Source organism: Myotis nattereri (assembly GCF_964212035.1).
Source record: "Myotis nattereri genome assembly, chromosome: 12".
NCBI lineage: Eukaryota > Metazoa > Chordata > Mammalia > Chiroptera > Vespertilionidae > Myotis > Myotis nattereri.
Genome location: NC_138087.1, coordinates 77194045 through 77210522, shown reverse-complemented (window position 1 = coordinate 77210522; position 16478 = coordinate 77194045). Strand labels below are relative to the sequence as shown.

At 58.6% G+C, this 16478-nt stretch overlaps 1 protein-coding gene across 2 annotated transcripts in view; it reads left to right on the top strand.

Moving 5' to 3' along the window:
* The first annotated feature begins 6402 nt into the window (after window positions 1-6402).
* The window catches only part of ENG (endoglin), a 29587-nt gene continuing 19511 nt past the window's right edge, over window positions 6403-16478 (top strand). For both annotated transcript variants that reach the window (XM_081103905.1, XM_081103906.1), the window contains exons 1-2: window positions 6403-6802; window positions 15296-15438. In XM_081103905.1, coding sequence (XP_080960031.1) covers window positions 6736-6802; window positions 15296-15438 — 210 coding nt within the window. In that variant the 5' untranslated portion in view covers window positions 6403-6735. The remainder of the gene's footprint in view (window positions 6803-15295; window positions 15439-16478) is intronic.

Genomic DNA, 16478 nt, shown 5'->3' with positions numbered 1-16478 from the left:
CTCAGACGTTCAGGATAAGCCTTTGGGACAAGAATACCGAATAGCTGAGGCTCTCGAAGGGCTTTAAAACCAGGCGGGACGGTCAGAGGGGCCGCATCTGGCTCTACGTGCACACGAATCCCCGCAGGGTCTCGCGCAAACGCTGCCTCTGATGCAGCCGGTCGGTCTGGGTGGTGAGGCCTGGCTGGGCGGCTGGGCCGAGGCCCACCCTGGGCAGCTCAGAGCGGCGGGAGCCGGGGAAGGGGAGGAAGGGCGGGGAGGAGGGGGCGCCTCTAAGTCAGCGTGTGCTCATCCCCTGCGGGTGGGCTGCGAGGTGGGCGTGGTGTCGGATCCGGGAGGGGACGGGCGATGCTGTCATAGTCTTGTCTCCGGCGGCACTCCAGGAAATGGCTGTCCCAAGGTGCCGGAACCTTCTAGCCAGCAGAGGGACGGCCGCGCGTCTCTGTGACCTCAGGGTCTCAGAGAGAGAGCTGCTCCTCGGGAGGCCCTCCGGGGTGGTGGCCTCAGATGCCCCCACTGGACTCGGCCCCTAAGCCTCGGCCCCCGGGGCCCTGAGGGCCTGGCCGGAGGCGCTGAAGTGGGAGAGGAAGGAAGCGGGGAGCAGAAGAGGCCAAGGCTGTCGCCTCCCAGCCTCCAGAGGGGCCTCGAGTAAACAGGAAGGCCTGGCGGCTCCACGGTGGGGGGGCTTCGGAGGGTGGGGCCAGAGCCCGCCTGGACCTGCACAGCCTGCAGCCTAGAGCACAGGGCCGCCTCCTGGGGCAGCAGACGCAGAGAGGTGGTGTGGCTCCCCCACCCCCACCCCGTCACACAGCGAGGGGGAAACGGGGTCAGAGCCCCGCCTGCCTCTCCTGCTTCTGCCCCCCTCCTGGGTTCTGGTGCGGGGTCTCCTGCCTCCGAGGTGGCCTTCAGGGTCCCTCGACCTTGGGAGTGGGTTCCCCAGGCAGGCCCACTTCCCCAGGAGGCAGCAGCTGCCGGGCCACCCCCTGGGGAAAGAAAGGGAGCCTGTGGGGGGGCTTTGCTCCTCTAGAACGGAGCCGGGAGGGACCACTGACCCCTGTGAGCTCCCTATCCCCGTGGGGAGTCATTCCCCCTCTTCAGAGACCCTGTCCCTGGGCTCAGGGGCCCCCAATACCCACACCTGGGGACTCAGAACCACAGCTTATGTCACCTCAAGCTGTGCAGCCCAGTGGTTAAGGCGTTCATTTATCGCATAAACATATGGAATGCCTACCAGGGGCCAGGCACTATTCCAAGCAATGGGCCTTTGGAACTTCTGTGAGAGAGAGAGGGAGAGAGAGATAGAGAAAGAGAGAGAGAAAAAATAAACAATATATAGTATGTGAGAGGGTGATCTGGGCCATTTGTGGAGGAGGGAGAGGGCTATTTAAAATTCTGTGTTCATGCCCTAATGGTCAGCAAACTGCGGCTCGCAAGCCACGTGCGGCTCTTTGGCCCCTTGAGTGTGGCTCTTCCTAAGCCTTAGGAGCACCCTAATTAAGTTAATAACAATGTACTTACCTATATAGTTTAAGTTTAAAAAATTTGGCTCTCAAAAGAAATTTCAATCGTTGTACTGTTGATATTTGGCCCTGTTGACTAAATGAGTTTGCTGACCACTGCCCTAACCAGTTTGGCTCAGTGGATAGAGCGTCAGCCTGCGGACTGAAGGGTCCCAGGTTCGATTCTGGTCAAGGGCATGTACCTTGGTTGCAGGCACATCCCCAGTAGGGGGTGTGCAGGAGGCAACTGATCGATGTTTCTAATTCTCTATCCCTCTCCCTTCCTCTCTGTAAAAAATCAATAAAATATAAATAAATAAATAAATAAATAAATAAATAAAATTCCTTACTGACCATGTGACATTTGATCTGCAACTTAAAGGGTGAGGAGCAAGCCCTGTGGTTATCTAGGGGGAGAGCATTTCAGGGAAAGGAAACAGCAAGTGCAAAGGCCCCGAGGTGGACGTGTGCTTGGCACATCCAAGGAACAGCAAGGAGGCTGTGGCTGCGGTCGTGCAGGGGGGTCAGAGCAGAGGGGGAGGTTGGTGAAGGGAGGGGGAGCCTGGCTTCTGTGCTGAGAAGTTGCCCGCACAGGGCGCTGAGTGAGAAGGGATGGGAATTTTGGGGAGCCGCCCACAGGATTTGCTTGTGGGTCAGATGAGGGGTGTGCGAGAGAGAGTCAAGGTCACCTCACCCTCAAGGCTTGAGCCGCGGAGGAGGGAGCTGTCAGTGTCTGAGATGACGGACTGAGGCAGGAGCAGTTGGCGGAGAAGGAGTAGAGCCCAGAGCCCAGTGTTGGACGCGTGGAGTCTGAGCTGCTCACTAGACATCCCGGAGCCAGGAGCCCGGAGGAGTCCTGGCTGGAGTGCTGTATCTGGAACATAAAGTTGGGAGCCGTCAGTAAATAAAGGGAGTTAAAGCCACTTGGACGAGGCACCCCGAGCAGCACTTCTCGGACGGACGTTGACGTCCTACCAATGCCCTGGAGATCTGGCTAAGACGCAGGCCTGGGCAGGCCCGGAGAGAAGCTGCCGAGACCACCCTTTGAAGACCACGGCCTCAGGCATTGCATTGTGCAGCCAGGGCCTCAGGGCGCGTAATGAGCTCCACAGAGGGGCTGGTGCTCAGGATGGAGAGAAAATGGAACAGGTCGGGCTCATGTCACACGGGTATCCATCGGGTCACAAAACCTTGTTTCGGTTATTTGAGCCTGAGTCCCGGGGACGCGATGTTGTCATGGTCACAAAGGTTTGAGAAAACCTGACTTGGGGGTGAAGGTAGCAGAGACGGGGGGAGGCCCAGGAGCCAAGCGTGAGAGGATGAGGAGGAACCGGTGAGGAGGCAAATCAGGCGACCCGGGAGGTGGGAGGGAAACCAGGACAGAATGTTCTAGAAGCCAAAGGAGGAAAGAGGCCTGGATTTGAATGATCCTCTGCTTCTCCCCAGCCCTGTTGCCATGCCCATCTGAGCCTCCGTTTCCCCCCTTGTGAAATGGGGCCATGACAGTCTCAGCTCGTTGAGGTGGCTGTGAGGTGGCACTTGGCGTGGGGCTGGGCCAGCGTGTGAGTGGGGGAGGGACTCCCGTTCTGGTCCTGGGCTTCGAGCTCCGCCAGCCCAGCAGGCTGCCCTCCCATTGTGCAGATGAAGAAGCTGAGACCCAGACTATGGAGGGGTCTTGCCCGAGGCCACTCAGGGCAGAGCCGGGAGACCCTGACTCCCGGCGATGCTCTTCCTGCCCGTGTGGGTCTGACCCTGCGGTGCTCTCCGGCCCTGGCTCCTGGCCTGTGCTGGAGCCGGACAGCCGCCTGGGGGGGTCCCTGGGGGCCGCCTAAAATTCCTCCCATGGCCAGTGGCCAGGGTGGACGTGCTCCGCGCCTTCCTGCAGCCCTGGCCTTCCTGGCCAGCGAGCGGGAGGAAGAGGCAAATTAGTGCACCTGCCCGCTGTGGGGTCCAGGCCCAGGGGCCTGGCCACTGGCCACATGTCTCTCTGGCGTGTGGGTAGGCGGCACCTGAAAGCATCTGGTGGCGGGAGCCCCGCAGGAAACAGATGGCACGCTCCACTGGGGTCGGGAGGGTTTGATGTGGGGTCTGTTTACACAGGTGCGGGCCGGGGTGGGGACGCCAGGGGGACAGTGCTGAGTCCCCGGCGGGCAGCGGCGGGGTCGTGGCCAGGCTCAGCCGGAGGGGCCACGTGGAGAGGGCTGGTCAGGGCCATGGCCTTCGGTGCCCCTGCAGGGAAGGAGCCAGAGGAATGAATCCTCCATCCCATCTCCCTCCTTCCCCTCTGATCTGTGCAGGGTGAGGGGGGCTGGGAGAGGTAGATGCGTCCATCTGGGGAGAGAGTGCATCCGGGTGGTAACTTCCTCAAGGTCTGCCCCCAACTGTGAGACCAAGTGACCATCAAACTTTCCGGGGACAGGCGGTCCAGGCTGGGAACCGGTCCCTTCACTGGGGAAGAGGAGCAAGGTCTGCCTCTCGGTGCCTCCGGTTCCCTAGGCCTCCATGGGCCCCAGCTCTGCCTGGCCTTTCAGGACACCGCATGCTTTCGATAACTGTATCTCGAGGGTCATAGGGTGCTGGGCTCTGTGGTAGGAACACAGCTCTGCGGAGGCATCAAAGCGGGGAGGCTCACAGAGCACGACCCCACCCAGGCCGGGGGTGGTGCGGGTGGCTTCCCCTCCACCCCTGGGGCCCCGATCTTCTCCTTCCTCCTCGGGGTCTCTGGGGGCAGCTCCAGGCTCTCCTGTGGCTCCTGTAGATGTTCTCTCCCTGGCCGTTTCCTACACGTTCGTGGGCATGTCCACCTGCAGCCTCTCCTCCTCAAGAGAGCTCAATGGGCCTTGCTCACAGCACGGGTGGGGATGGGCTGTGCAGGGTGGAGGGAAGGGGAGGGCGGAGGTGGGAGAAGAGCTTCCTAGGGGATCCCTGTTTCGGCCCCAGGTGCCCTGACTCCCACTCTGGACAACAATCCCCCTCATCCTGTGACACCCACAGCCCTGGCGACCTCTGTCCTCATGGTCAGCGCAGGGGGCGTGGCAGAGAAGGAGATGAGCCTGGAGGAGGCAGCCCTGGGGTCTCTACTCTCCACCCCAGGGGTCTTTCACTTTTCAGGGAGCAGTGGGTTCCTCCTGTGAATGGTGTAATGGCCCCGGCCTGCAGGGTGGCAGTGAGGATTCAGAGCTGATAAGGTGAACGCCTAGGGCGGGCCTGGTGCACAGGGAGCGGTCAGCGCCTGGGGCTGGGTTAACTGTCCCAGTCTGGAGCCTGGGGACACCTCACAGCCACCCCTTGTCCCCCGCGGAGACCATCCTCTCCTTGTGGTGCCCCCTCCCCTCCTGCACCCACAGCAAAGGGCAGAGGACCTGCTACATTCAGGTGACGCCCTCCATCCCATGCTGGCCTTCCCGGCCAGCCGGGCATGGCTGGATCTTGGATCTCCTGTGACCGGGAACTAGCCGGGCAGCTACAGGGCTGGGCGAGCGAGCCTTCCCCAACTCCCTACCCAAGGAGCCACACCGGCCCTTCCCAGCCTGGGGCAGCTCCTGGGGGGGCAGCACACTCCTGCCCGCTCCTCCCAGAGGCCCCCAGGCCTCCGGCCTTCGCTTCCCTCCCTGGCCCTGGATTTCGCCATCTGTGACTCAGGACAGGTATGACGAGAAGGACCCCCTGGCCCCACCCCCTCTATGGGTCCTGCCAGCACACATCAAGGTTTATTTTCTCAAAGCCCAGCCCGGCCAGCACCTTCTGCTCCATGTGTCCCCTCCCTGACCCCCTGTGGCCTGAGGATAAAGTCCTGGCATTCAAGGCCCCCTCCCAAAGCAGGCCAGAGTCTGCCTCTCCAGCTTCCTGTCCCCCCCACCCCACTCACCCAGTCTTTCAAAGGCCGGGCCTAAATGCCACCTCCTCCAGGCAGCCCAGGCCTCCTCCTCTGAGCTCCTTTGGGCCTGACCCTAGGTGCTTCCCATAACGAGCACCACGATGGACAGAGTTGGCACTTACTGTTTGCAGAATGAACAAGGGACCGTTCTGGGCTTGTCTCCAGGCTCAGGGAGCACTGCTGAGGAGCACTTCCTGTGTGCCAGGCCCAGGGCTCAGCGACGAAGTGCCCCCACCTCTGGGAATCTCACAATAGCCTGGCGAGGAAGGCACTGTTGCACCCACTTTACAAACAGGGTGACCGGGGCTTAGGGGGCTTGTTCAGGGTCTCATAGCTCAGGGAAAGCAGGCAGGATTCTGAACCCAGGGCCATCTGGGTTCAGAAACGCCATTAGAGTGAGTCCTTTCATTTGGGGCTGCCTTTTGTCTCTGAAGGATTTTCCGCCTGTGGAGGGGACAGGCACAAAGTGTGGATCTCTGGGCAGCTCCCCAGTTCTCTCTGGGCCTTAAGACCCAGTCCCAGCAGCCATGCCAGGCCATGTGCCATGCTGGGCCGCAGTTTCCCGGCCGGATAAACAAGGACAGCCGGTGTCATGCTACGCGTTAAGCCAGCTTTGGTGCCTAATGAGATCTGTTCGAATCCCAGCTCCACTGTCTTTCTGGGCCAATTATCTGACTTCATTAGGCCTCTGTTTCTTCATCTGCAAAATGGGAACGCTGACTTCACCGGGCTGTGAGCTCCACCTGGAGCGCCTGGGCGAGGGCCTGACTCCTGAGAGGTTCCCTCGGTGGGCTATTAGGGTGATTGTTTCCATCTGCCCCGGGGGCTGCCCGCCAGCCCAGGACAGGGTGGGATGGGAGGGTGGGGTGCATGGGGAGACAAGACTGGAGCCTAGGCCCTCCCACCCCACTGCCTCCCCCCTCCCCAGGGCCCCCCACCCAGCGACAAAGCTCAGTGGCACTTCCTCTCCCGCCTGGCAGGCCGCCTGGCCCAGCCCCTTCTCTAAGGAAGCGCATTTCCTGCCTCCCTGGCCTGGCTGGATGAGCCAGGAGCTCCCCACCGCTGCCGGCCAGACCCCAGCCTCCATCTGCAGCCCGGACCGCGGCCGTCCACAGGAGCCCAGCAGCCCCTTCCCACTCGCCCCGCGGCCAGCGACGCCCTGCCCGGCCCTGCGCCCTGCGCCCACTTCTTCTGACCAACTTGGCCGCCACCTTAGAAGGCTGGAGCAGGGACGCCGCCGCTCCGGCCGCCTGCTCCCTTCGGGTCCCCGCCTGAGCCCACGCCGGCCCCTGCTCCTGCCCGCGGCCCTGCCCCTGGACACCGGATAAGGCCCAGCGAACGGACCCCCGGGCGCACAGCATGGACCGCAGCACGCTCTGCCCGGCCGTGGCCCTGCTGCTGGCCGTCTGCAGCCTCAGCCCCACAAGTAGGTGCCCAGGGACCCGGGGTGGGGAGGCCATGCTCGTGCGCGGTGGAGCTGGCCTGGGGGTGGACAGCCCACAGCAGATGCCATAGGGTGACCACCCTCCCGGCTTGGCAGGAGCAATAACTTCCAGCCCTGAGAGTCTCGGGCGAACGGAAGTGAGTTCTGTCCCTTACCCCTGGCCTCCGGCCTCCGGCCTCCCGGCCTCTCCCCAGGAAGCCCAGCGCGCTGTACAGCCCCCGGGAGTCTCCTGCCCTCTCTGGGCTGCCGTCTCCCACCGGAGGACCGTGTGGGAAGGAGGGCGAGAGGCCTCATGTTTGGATCGGGCTCTGGGCTGTGGTTAGTTCCTGGTGGTGTGATCTTGGGGAGCTACCTCGGGCCTCTGAGCAAAGTGGGGATGGTAACAGACTCACTGGCTGCTGGGAAGTCGGCGTTGCGTTGCGGCAACGCCTGTAGTGAGATGGCTCAGCAGGCTGGCTGCTCCGTGCTGTTTTATTGCTGCTGTTTATTGCTGCTGTTTTATGATTAGCCTTCAATCAATCCTCCACCCTCGCCTTTCCTGGGGCTGTGAGCCGCCCCCAGACCCCTTCTGAATGGAGGGCTCTCCCGGCTACTACCCCTGCTCTACTTCCCAAGAAGCCTGCAGGTGGGGGTGCAGTCTCAGATGAGGGTTTGAGGGGGGAATCCTTGGCCTGAGGGCTTTTCCAGGGGGTCATGACCTCAGCTGCCTTAAACTCCCCATGAGGGGCCATGGGGAGTCTGCATCCACTTGCTGTGGACGCCCCTTCAGCCACCGCGCACCCAGAAACTCCCAAGGATCTGGGGCCGGTGAGAAGTGGAGCAGCGGCCTCCCCTCCTCGCCTTACCCCATCCACAGCATTTTAGAGGCCCCAGTCCTTGGTCTCTGAAGTTCTTATCGCCGCCTTGGCTGGCGTGGCTCAGTTGGTTGGGCCTTTGTCCCGTGCACGGAAGGGTCATGGGTTTGATTCCCAGTCAGGGCACATGGCCAGGTTGCGGGTTCCATGCCCAGTCTCGGTGCCTACGGGAGGCAACTTATCAACTGATCGATGTTTCTCTCTCTCTCCCTCTCTCCCTCCTTTTTCTCTCTCTCTAAAATTAAGAAATATTTCCTCGGGTGAGGATTAAAGTTCTTACCAAGGCCTCACTGAGAGACAGGACCCGAGGAACCAGAGCCTCAGACACTCAGTGACTTAGCAGGGATTTGACCCCAGGCCTGTGGCTCCGTGGAGCTCTTGCTCCTAACCAGGGGGTTACAGCAACTCCTTTGGATACAGCTCCCCGTCAAGATGGCTGCCATTATGGCCCCATTTTACAGGACAGTAAGTGGAGGCTGAGGCCCACCAAGCTCACACAGCTGGATAGGAATCCTACTTGAGCTCTCCGGGAGCTGCCCGCCTTTCTCCCGCAGCCCCCACATTCCTGGCTTCATGACATTCTCTTCCTCTTGGTCGTCAGAGAAAGATCCCTGCAGATCCTTAGGGCCTGGTTTTATAGGATCCAAGGCAGTGGTGTGATGGCAAATAATTAGCAGGGAGGAGGGGCAGGGGCTAGCACTTGTTAATTCCTGTGGCTGATTCCAGCTACCAACTCACCAAACTCAGAGTTGGTCCCAGGTGCCCAGAGGGCACCCTTATCTCGTATTTCCATCACAAGCGCCAGATGTAGATAACCTCAAAAGCACAGATCATAGTGAAATGGAGTAAAATAATTAGGAAGTAAGAAATTTGATATTTATTGCCTTTTAAAAAAATACAACTTATTTCCTTGTAAGCGTATTAAATTTTAATACTGTTTGACAGCCAATTGGAAAATCTCTTGATAATTTACCAGTCTGCTCCTGCGAGCAGGTGCTGGTACCCAGGGTCCCAGGGCCCCAGGGCACTCCACAGCATCCAGCCCAGCTCCTGGTCTGGGAAACCGAGGCCCATGGAGGGCAGATGGGGGTCTGGCCAAGGCATGGAACCCAGATCACCATCCCATTCAGGCTGGAGGGGGTGCAAATGGGTCCAAACCAGGTCCCGCCTTCTGGGGACACAGCTGGGCAGAATTAACTTGTAATAACAGCCCAACCTTCAGAACTCAGCCCTGGAGAGGTCCCTGCCCGGCTCTTTAAGGATGTATAGTGCCCAGGTAGCTCAACAAAAACTGGAGACGGCCCAAATGTCCATCAGCCTGGGCCCCGTTAAATGAATGATTACGCCGTGGAACAGCCTGCAGCTATTGTCAAGAAAAAGCTAGACCTGTGTCTACACTGCTGGGGATAGGTATCTGGGACACATGATTCATTTCCCTAAGGGGAAGACGGCAATAACGCACAATATACGTAGAGGACCCTGAGGTCCCTGCGGTGCTCGCTAGCATCAGGATTTCACCTTCATGACACACGTTTCTGTTATGTTGGAATGTTTTGTTTTGTTTTGTTTGTTAGTCCTCGCCCTAGGATATTTTTCCATTGATTTTTAGAGAGATGGGAGGGTGGGGGAGAGGCTGAGAGAAACACATCAATTGGTTGCCTCCTGCACATGCCCTGAGGGGGGCTGAGGATCAAGCCTGCAATCCTGCAACCGAGGTACATACCCTTGACTGGAATAGAACCCGGGACCCTTTAGTCTGTGGGCCGATGCTCTATCCATTGAGCCAAACTGGCTAGAGCTTGATGGAATTTTTTTTTTAAATATATTTTATTGATTTCTTACAGAGAGGAAGGGAGAGAGATAGAGAGTCAGAAACATTGATCAGCTGCCTCCTGCACATCTCTTACTGGGGATGTGCCCGCAACCAAGGTACATGCCCTTGACTGGAATCGAACCCGGGACCTTTCAGTCGGCAGGCCGACGCTCTATCCACTGAGCCAAACCGGTTTCGGCAACATGTAGAGATTTTAAAAAGCAATTTAACTATATATTCACTTCCATTTGCTTCTCAAAGGAAATAGATAACGGAAAAAAAAAATGTTAGCATGCTGGTGTTTCGCTGACTAGTTTTTCTCTAGCTTTTAAAGGTAATTTTAATGCAGGCAGATTAACATTCAGGTGCCTTGTGTACCCCTCCCATGTCCCAGAGGTTTCTATGTTGCATGTGGACTCCATACCCATCCCGTTGTGGTCTGGAATCTTCTCTCCCGTAAATGTGCTTCCCACCGTTGACCTAATAAATTCACTGTTGTTGAATATCTAGGTGATTTCCCCTCTGGGGCTAATTATAAATACCACCTCCGTGCACATTTTTGGTACATGCACCTTTTCCTGTATTTGGTAATATTTCACTTGGATAGAGTCCCAGAAGTGAGGGTGCTGGGACTGTTGGCCCATGTTGGGTGGCTGGGATCAAAGGGTGTTTTTCTAAGTGTGGATGAGTGTTCACTGGAGGACAGGCCAGAGGCTGGACCTGGAGACCCCGGGTGGGGGTCGGGACTCTGGAGAGGGGGCTAGTGACACAAGACAGAGACCACACATATCCATGTCTTAGGGGCTGCATTCTGTGGCAGCTCCCCTTTTTGTTTCTTTCTTTATATTATTATCATTTAATCTTCGCCTGAGAATATTTTTTTAAAAAATTGATTTTAGAGAGGGAGGAAGGGAGAGAGAGGAAAAAACACATCGATGTGAGAGAGAAACATGGATCGGTTGCCTCCAGTACAGGTGCGGATGGGGATCGAACCTGCAACCTGGGTATGTGCCCTGAGTGGGAATCGAACCTGTGACCCTTTGGTGCACAGAACGTTCCTCCAACCAACGGAGCCACTCTGGCCAGGGTAGGCAACTTTCCTTTTGCCAGGAGGAAAAAGAGGTTGGGACAGGAACTGTGTGAGCCAGGACAAGTTAGGGCCCTGGAGCCAGTGGGGATATGGCCATTAAGACTCTCCCCTCAGCCAGGCAGATGGTGACACTGACCCAGAGGGAAAGAGAGAGCCATCTCTCAGGTCACAGAGGGGTCAGTGCTGGGCCCGCTGAGGACAGGCCTGGTCTATTTGCTCAAGGGCGAGAGGGAGGGAATCACTTCTGTGTCCACAGTGCATCAGGCCGCTCTGTCTGCAGATCCAGTTCACAGATGAGGACACAGGCTCGGGGCCAGCGACAGGTTCAGATTTCTTTTTCTTCATTTTAATATGTTTTTATTGATTTCAGGGAGGAAGGGAGAGGAGGAAGGGAGAGGCAGAGAGAGATAGAAACATCAATGATCAGAGAGAATCATTGGTCGGCTGCCTCCTGCACGCCCCCTCCTGGGGATCGGGCCCACAACCCGGGCATGTGCCCTTGACCAGGACCGAACCGGGGACCCTTCAGTCCGCAGGCCGATGCTCTGTCCGCTGAGCCAAACCTGTTAGGGCGACAGGTCCAGATTTCAACCCCAGACTGTCTGCTCCCAAGCCCGGCGTCTTTTCTCTGCATCTTTTTGTTTTTTCTTTTTTCTCTGCATCTGTGGGGGCCTGGTGTGGGGAGAGCTGATTGCCCCGGCTCTGGGCCCTCTCCTCCCAGCTCCAGCCCAGCGCTGGGCATCAGCCCTGGAGGCTGAAGAGGACCCTCATCCAGGCCTCAGCTGACGCCAGTGCCTGGGATAGGATTGCGGGGAAGAGACAAATATAAGAGCCCGCATGGATTCAGTGCTTGCTGTATGCCAGACGCTACTCTGTTACGAGTACTATCAGCCCTTGTCAAGTTCACAAAAGCCCGATGATACAGGCGCTCCTGTCTCCCCCATTTTACAGCCGAGGAGACCGGGGCACAGGCCAGTGAAAGTATTTGCTCGAGTAACAGCCCAGATATGAGCCGCCGGGGCTTGAGCCCTGGGCCTAACCACCGTACACGCTGCCCCAGGGAAGGTGGCAAGGATCTCTCTGTTGCCAGGTCTTCTCACCCTGGGCACTCGGTCCCTTTCCTGCTCCTACCGTGGCCCTCCCACCAAGAACACAGCTGGGTCAGTTCTGATGAGAAGGTTTTCACAGCAGGGTTTTGAAGGATGAGTAGAAGTTGACTAAGTGGTCAAATAAAAGGAGGCCATTGATTTGGGAAAGGGCACGATGACAAAGGCAAAGAACCAAGTCTGTTTGAAGGCAAAGCTCACATCTACCCACTGACTGGGCATAAATAATTGTGACCCCAATTGCCAGTTCCTGCTTAGCACTGTGCACGTATCCTCTTAACCAACATTCTCACCAACCCCGTGAGAACGGTATTATGATGATCATTCCCATTTTATAGACAGTAACACTAAGCCATGGAAAGGAAGCTGGAAGGTGGCGGAATCAGGATTTAAACCTTTGACATCTATCATATCCCTGTACTTTAATAGATATATTGATTTCAGAGAGGAAGGGAGAGGGAGAGAGAAAAAAACATCAATGATGAGAATCATTGACCGGCTGCCTCCTACATGCCCCACACTGGGGATTGAGCCCGCAACCCAGGCATGTGCCCTGACTGGGAATGGAACCGTGACCTCCTGGTTCATGGGTCAACACGCAACCACTGAGCCACACCAGCCAGGACAGAGCCCTGGAGTTTTTAACTCCACTTTAGGTTGTGGGATGCGGTCCTGCCTCACTGGGGAGTTATGAGAAAGATTGGAGAAAGGTGTGTGGAGGCCTTGCTAGTGGCCAGGCCAGGGGAGTGGTTGAACTAGGAGCTGGGGAATCTGTGAGGGTACAATTGGGCCCTGAGAGGAGCAAAGGGTGACTGGGTGACTGAAGAAGAAAACGGCAGAAAAGACCTGTCATCAAGGGTCTGCCCTGATTACTCAATAGCCACAGACCACTTGCTGGGTACCGGCTCTTTACATGGGCTCCTCACCTTGCGGACACACAGCCTGCGAAGTGGGTGCTGGGTGCTGGGTGCTGGAGCCGGGCTGCCCGGGTTCGAATACAGGCCCTGCCACTGAGTGGCTGGGTAAGCTGGGGCTCAATCTTGCACCTCCCTGAGCGTCAGTTCCCTCGTGTGTCAAATGGCTGTAATCACAGTACCCACCGCGTAGGCTGCTGCGCGGACCGAACGAATGGGCTCCTGGGAAGCCTGGGGCAGGGCGTGGCCCGTGCGCACGATGGAAGCTGCTTTGCAGACGGGGAAACCGAGGCTCAGCAAAGTCAGGCTTTTGCTCAGGGTGGCCGGCTTGTTAAGAGGCAGAACTGGGATTTGACCCGGGACGTCTGACCATTGTCATCGGTGGCCTCCCGGGGTTCTAGGTGTGGCATCTGGAAAGCCCGTGGGTCAGGGAGCACAAATACCCACGGCTGCCGGTCAGGGAGGAGGAGGAAGGGGACAGAGGTGGGAAGGTAGCGCCCCAGTTTCTCACTAGGCGGGCGGCCCCCCAGGCCCCCAGTGGCGCCTCCTCCGGCGCAGGTCCCGGGAGGCCCAGGAGTTTCCCTTGGTGCCAGGGGATTGTTTTCAGCTCTGTCTGGGCCCGCCTCCGGCTCCAGGAGACAGGCCTGGGCGGCACACTCCCTCCTGTCTCCCCATTCTCGTCTGCGGGGTGGGGGCGGCCAGGATTCGAATAGGCCCCAAAATAAATGGGCCTCTTATCTGATCTCCCGGCCTGGACTGTTATCTGATCATTACATAATGGCCGTGCGCTGACGGCATGGAGGAGGTGGAGCAGGCGGCCCCGCAATCGGGCAATCGGCAATCTGGGAGGAACTGGGGTTCCTGGAAGTCTGGGGAGGGGGCAGGGAAAGTCCGAAGGGAAGGAGGAAGGCGCTGTGCTAATCTGCGGACCAGACCCTGGTCAAGTGGGGAGAGGTGGGTCCGAGGCCCAGCCTGGTCAGCCACGTGCAGTGCGGCTCCGGCACCGTTAGCCTCCCGCGCCTCAGTCTCCCCATCTGTACAATGGAAACAGCCAAGAAGTGTGCTCAGTGATTGGGAAGGGAGAGGGTGGGGAGCTCTGGGAGGCTTGGTGGGTCACGGGGGTGGTGCCAGGGTTGAGGCTCCTGGGATGAGGGAGTTGGCTGGCCTGACTCCCCCATCAGAACCTCCTGGAGTCTCTCACCTGCAGGCCCCCCCCGCCCCCCCGCAACCCCCACCAGAGAGTCGATTCTCCAGGGTGAAGTCACTCAAGTAAATGTGATAGAAGGGCGAGCAGATGCTCTTTCTCCTGGAGTCCTCCCGGCCTCTCAGGTCGTGTTTTCTCTTCTTACTGTCCGTTCACAGACAAGGAAACTGGAGCCCTAAGTGGTGAATTCATTCACCACAGCCCCAAGGCTATTGGGCCTGAGATTCACACCCAGGTCAGCCTGGCTCAGGGGCCTTGCTTTTCACCAAAACGCCGCGTTCCGCAGGCTCCCTGGCGTCCCTGGCACAGGACAGGCCCCGGCAAGGCCCCGGCAAGGCCCCCGTGGTGGCCAGATGTCCTCGTGTGGTCGTCCCTTCCCAAGCCGCTGGGCAGGTGGCTGCGCGGCCCGGGGGCCACCCATGTCCTCCTCTGACCCCTGGTGGTCCTGAGCCCCCGCGGGCGGAAAGGTGGGGGCGAGGCGGGTCGGCCGAGCGGCTGATGCAGAAGAAGCCTCCCCACTCCCTGCCCGGAGCTGGCGTCGGCTGGACGGCTGGACGTGCGACCAGTCCCTCCTCGCCCAACTTTGATCTCCAAGAAAACAGGAAGTGAGCGCGACAAGATGGAGACACAAACTTCCAAACAGTCTCCCCTCCTCGGTCCTCCTTCCCTCCCCCGGAGCCCCCCTTCCCCCGGCACATTCCTCAGGACGAGGTGTAGGGGCCTCATTTCCTCTTCCTCCTCTGCCGGGTCGGGGTGAAATTCCATTCCCGTCCCTCAGGACCCGCGCTTCCGGGCTGCCCCGTGGCAGGCCCTGCGCCTCCCCTACCCACAGCCGCCTCCCCTACCCACAGCCGCCTCCCCTACCCACAGCCGCCCCCCCTACCCACAGCCGCCTGCAAACCTGGGCGGCCCCCCTGCCTCCTCTTCCCCTGGGGCCCAGACACTCTCTGCTCTCCCTGGCCCATGCCTCCTGGCTCCCTCGAGGCCAAGAGGGGACGTTCTGTGTTCCCATCTCAGCTCTCGCCTTCCTTCGGAGTGAACAGGACTGCAGGCTGGGGTGCCAAACGCGTGGGCCCCCCGCAAAATTAGAGTTGCCAGGTGTAGCAAGTAAAATATAGGGTGCCCCGTGACACTTGAGTTTCAGATACACAGTGGAAAAATTTTAGGGGAAATACATCCCATGCAATATTTGGGATATGCTCATACTTCAAAAAATTATTCATTTTTTTACTTACTCAACTCTAACTGGGTGTCCTGCATTTTATCTATCAACCTTACACCTAGGAGCACTGTGACTTCAGGCAAGAGACTTTTCCTTTCCGAGCCTCCATTTCTTCATCTGTGGAATGGGTATAATGATATCCACCTCGCAGGGTAGCTGTGAAGATGCAATACAGCCCTTCGTCAACGCCAAGCACCCAGTAGGCATTCAGAAAGTGGGCGGCATCGTCACCACCTTGTTCTCACCTGGCCCTCTCTCGGCTTCTCTGACAGGTCTTGCAGAAGCAGTCCGTTGTAATCTACAGCCTGTGGACAACGAGGTGACATACATCACAAGCCAGGTTCCTCGGGGCTGCGTGGCACAGGTCCCCAATGCGACCGTGGAAGTTCACATCCTCTCCTTGGAGTTCCCGAGAGTGAGTGCCCGATGGCAGGGCCGGGTGGGGACTTAGAGGCAGGCCCCCGCCAGTGGGACGAGGGGGGTCTTCCTTGGGGCTGTCCCTGGAGCAGTGGCCGAGGGGACCCTGCCAGGAGGGAGACCCGACCATCTCACAGGGCCTGGAAAGGGGGCATTTCTGGGGCCAGCGTTGGGGCAGTCCTCTGGCCGTCTCCACGAGGCCCAGGTAGGAAGGGCTGGGTTTGGCCGGTAATCGAGTGGAGAAGAGCCAGGTGGGCAGCGGAGTGGACCAGGTGAGTTGTGGTTCATGTGCCCCCAGTGCTGGGAGCTCCTCAGCAGACACAGCCCCGCTCGAGGCAGCGCTGACTTTGAGAAAGTTCTTTCCTCCGTGGAGCCTACATCTCCCTCCCTGGAATGTCCTTCTCCGAACACCTGTGGCCTGGCAAGCAGCCACTCGCAGACTGGCAGCCAGTAATGCCAGCGTCAGAGACTCTCCCCCCGCCCCCACCCGAGAACCCTCCTGAGGCCCACCCCTGAGTTCTTCTAAGTCCCTCCGAATAACACACGTACCAAGTGTTCACTGTGTTAGGTACTGTTAGGCCTACTCTGCACAGGAAGTGAGTTCACAACCATGATGTATATCAAATCTCCCACGGGCCCATCTGGCAGGGTCTGCTATATGAACCCCATTTTTCAGAGGAGGAAACTGAGGCAGGCCTAGAGAGGTGAAGCAACACGTCCAAGGCCGGAGTTCACACTAGATCCCCAGGGACTCCAAGCCAGGCCGTCACCTGGCTCCCCAGAGGATCTCAGCGTTCAGGCGTCGTCTGGCCGCTGGGGCTGGTGACCACACCTGGCCGATGCGGCCTCGGGTCCTGATAGCGATTCGACGGTGTCAGCTCAGAGTGAACTTGTGGCCAACTGGCCCCCGAAACTGTTAAGTTGCCCTGCGTTTGTGTGATGATAAGACAGTGCCCAGACCACCAATATCGGGGGGCCTGCTCCCCACCGCCCTGCCTGCCATGAGGACTGTGGGGCTCGATAATCCCCAAACAGCAG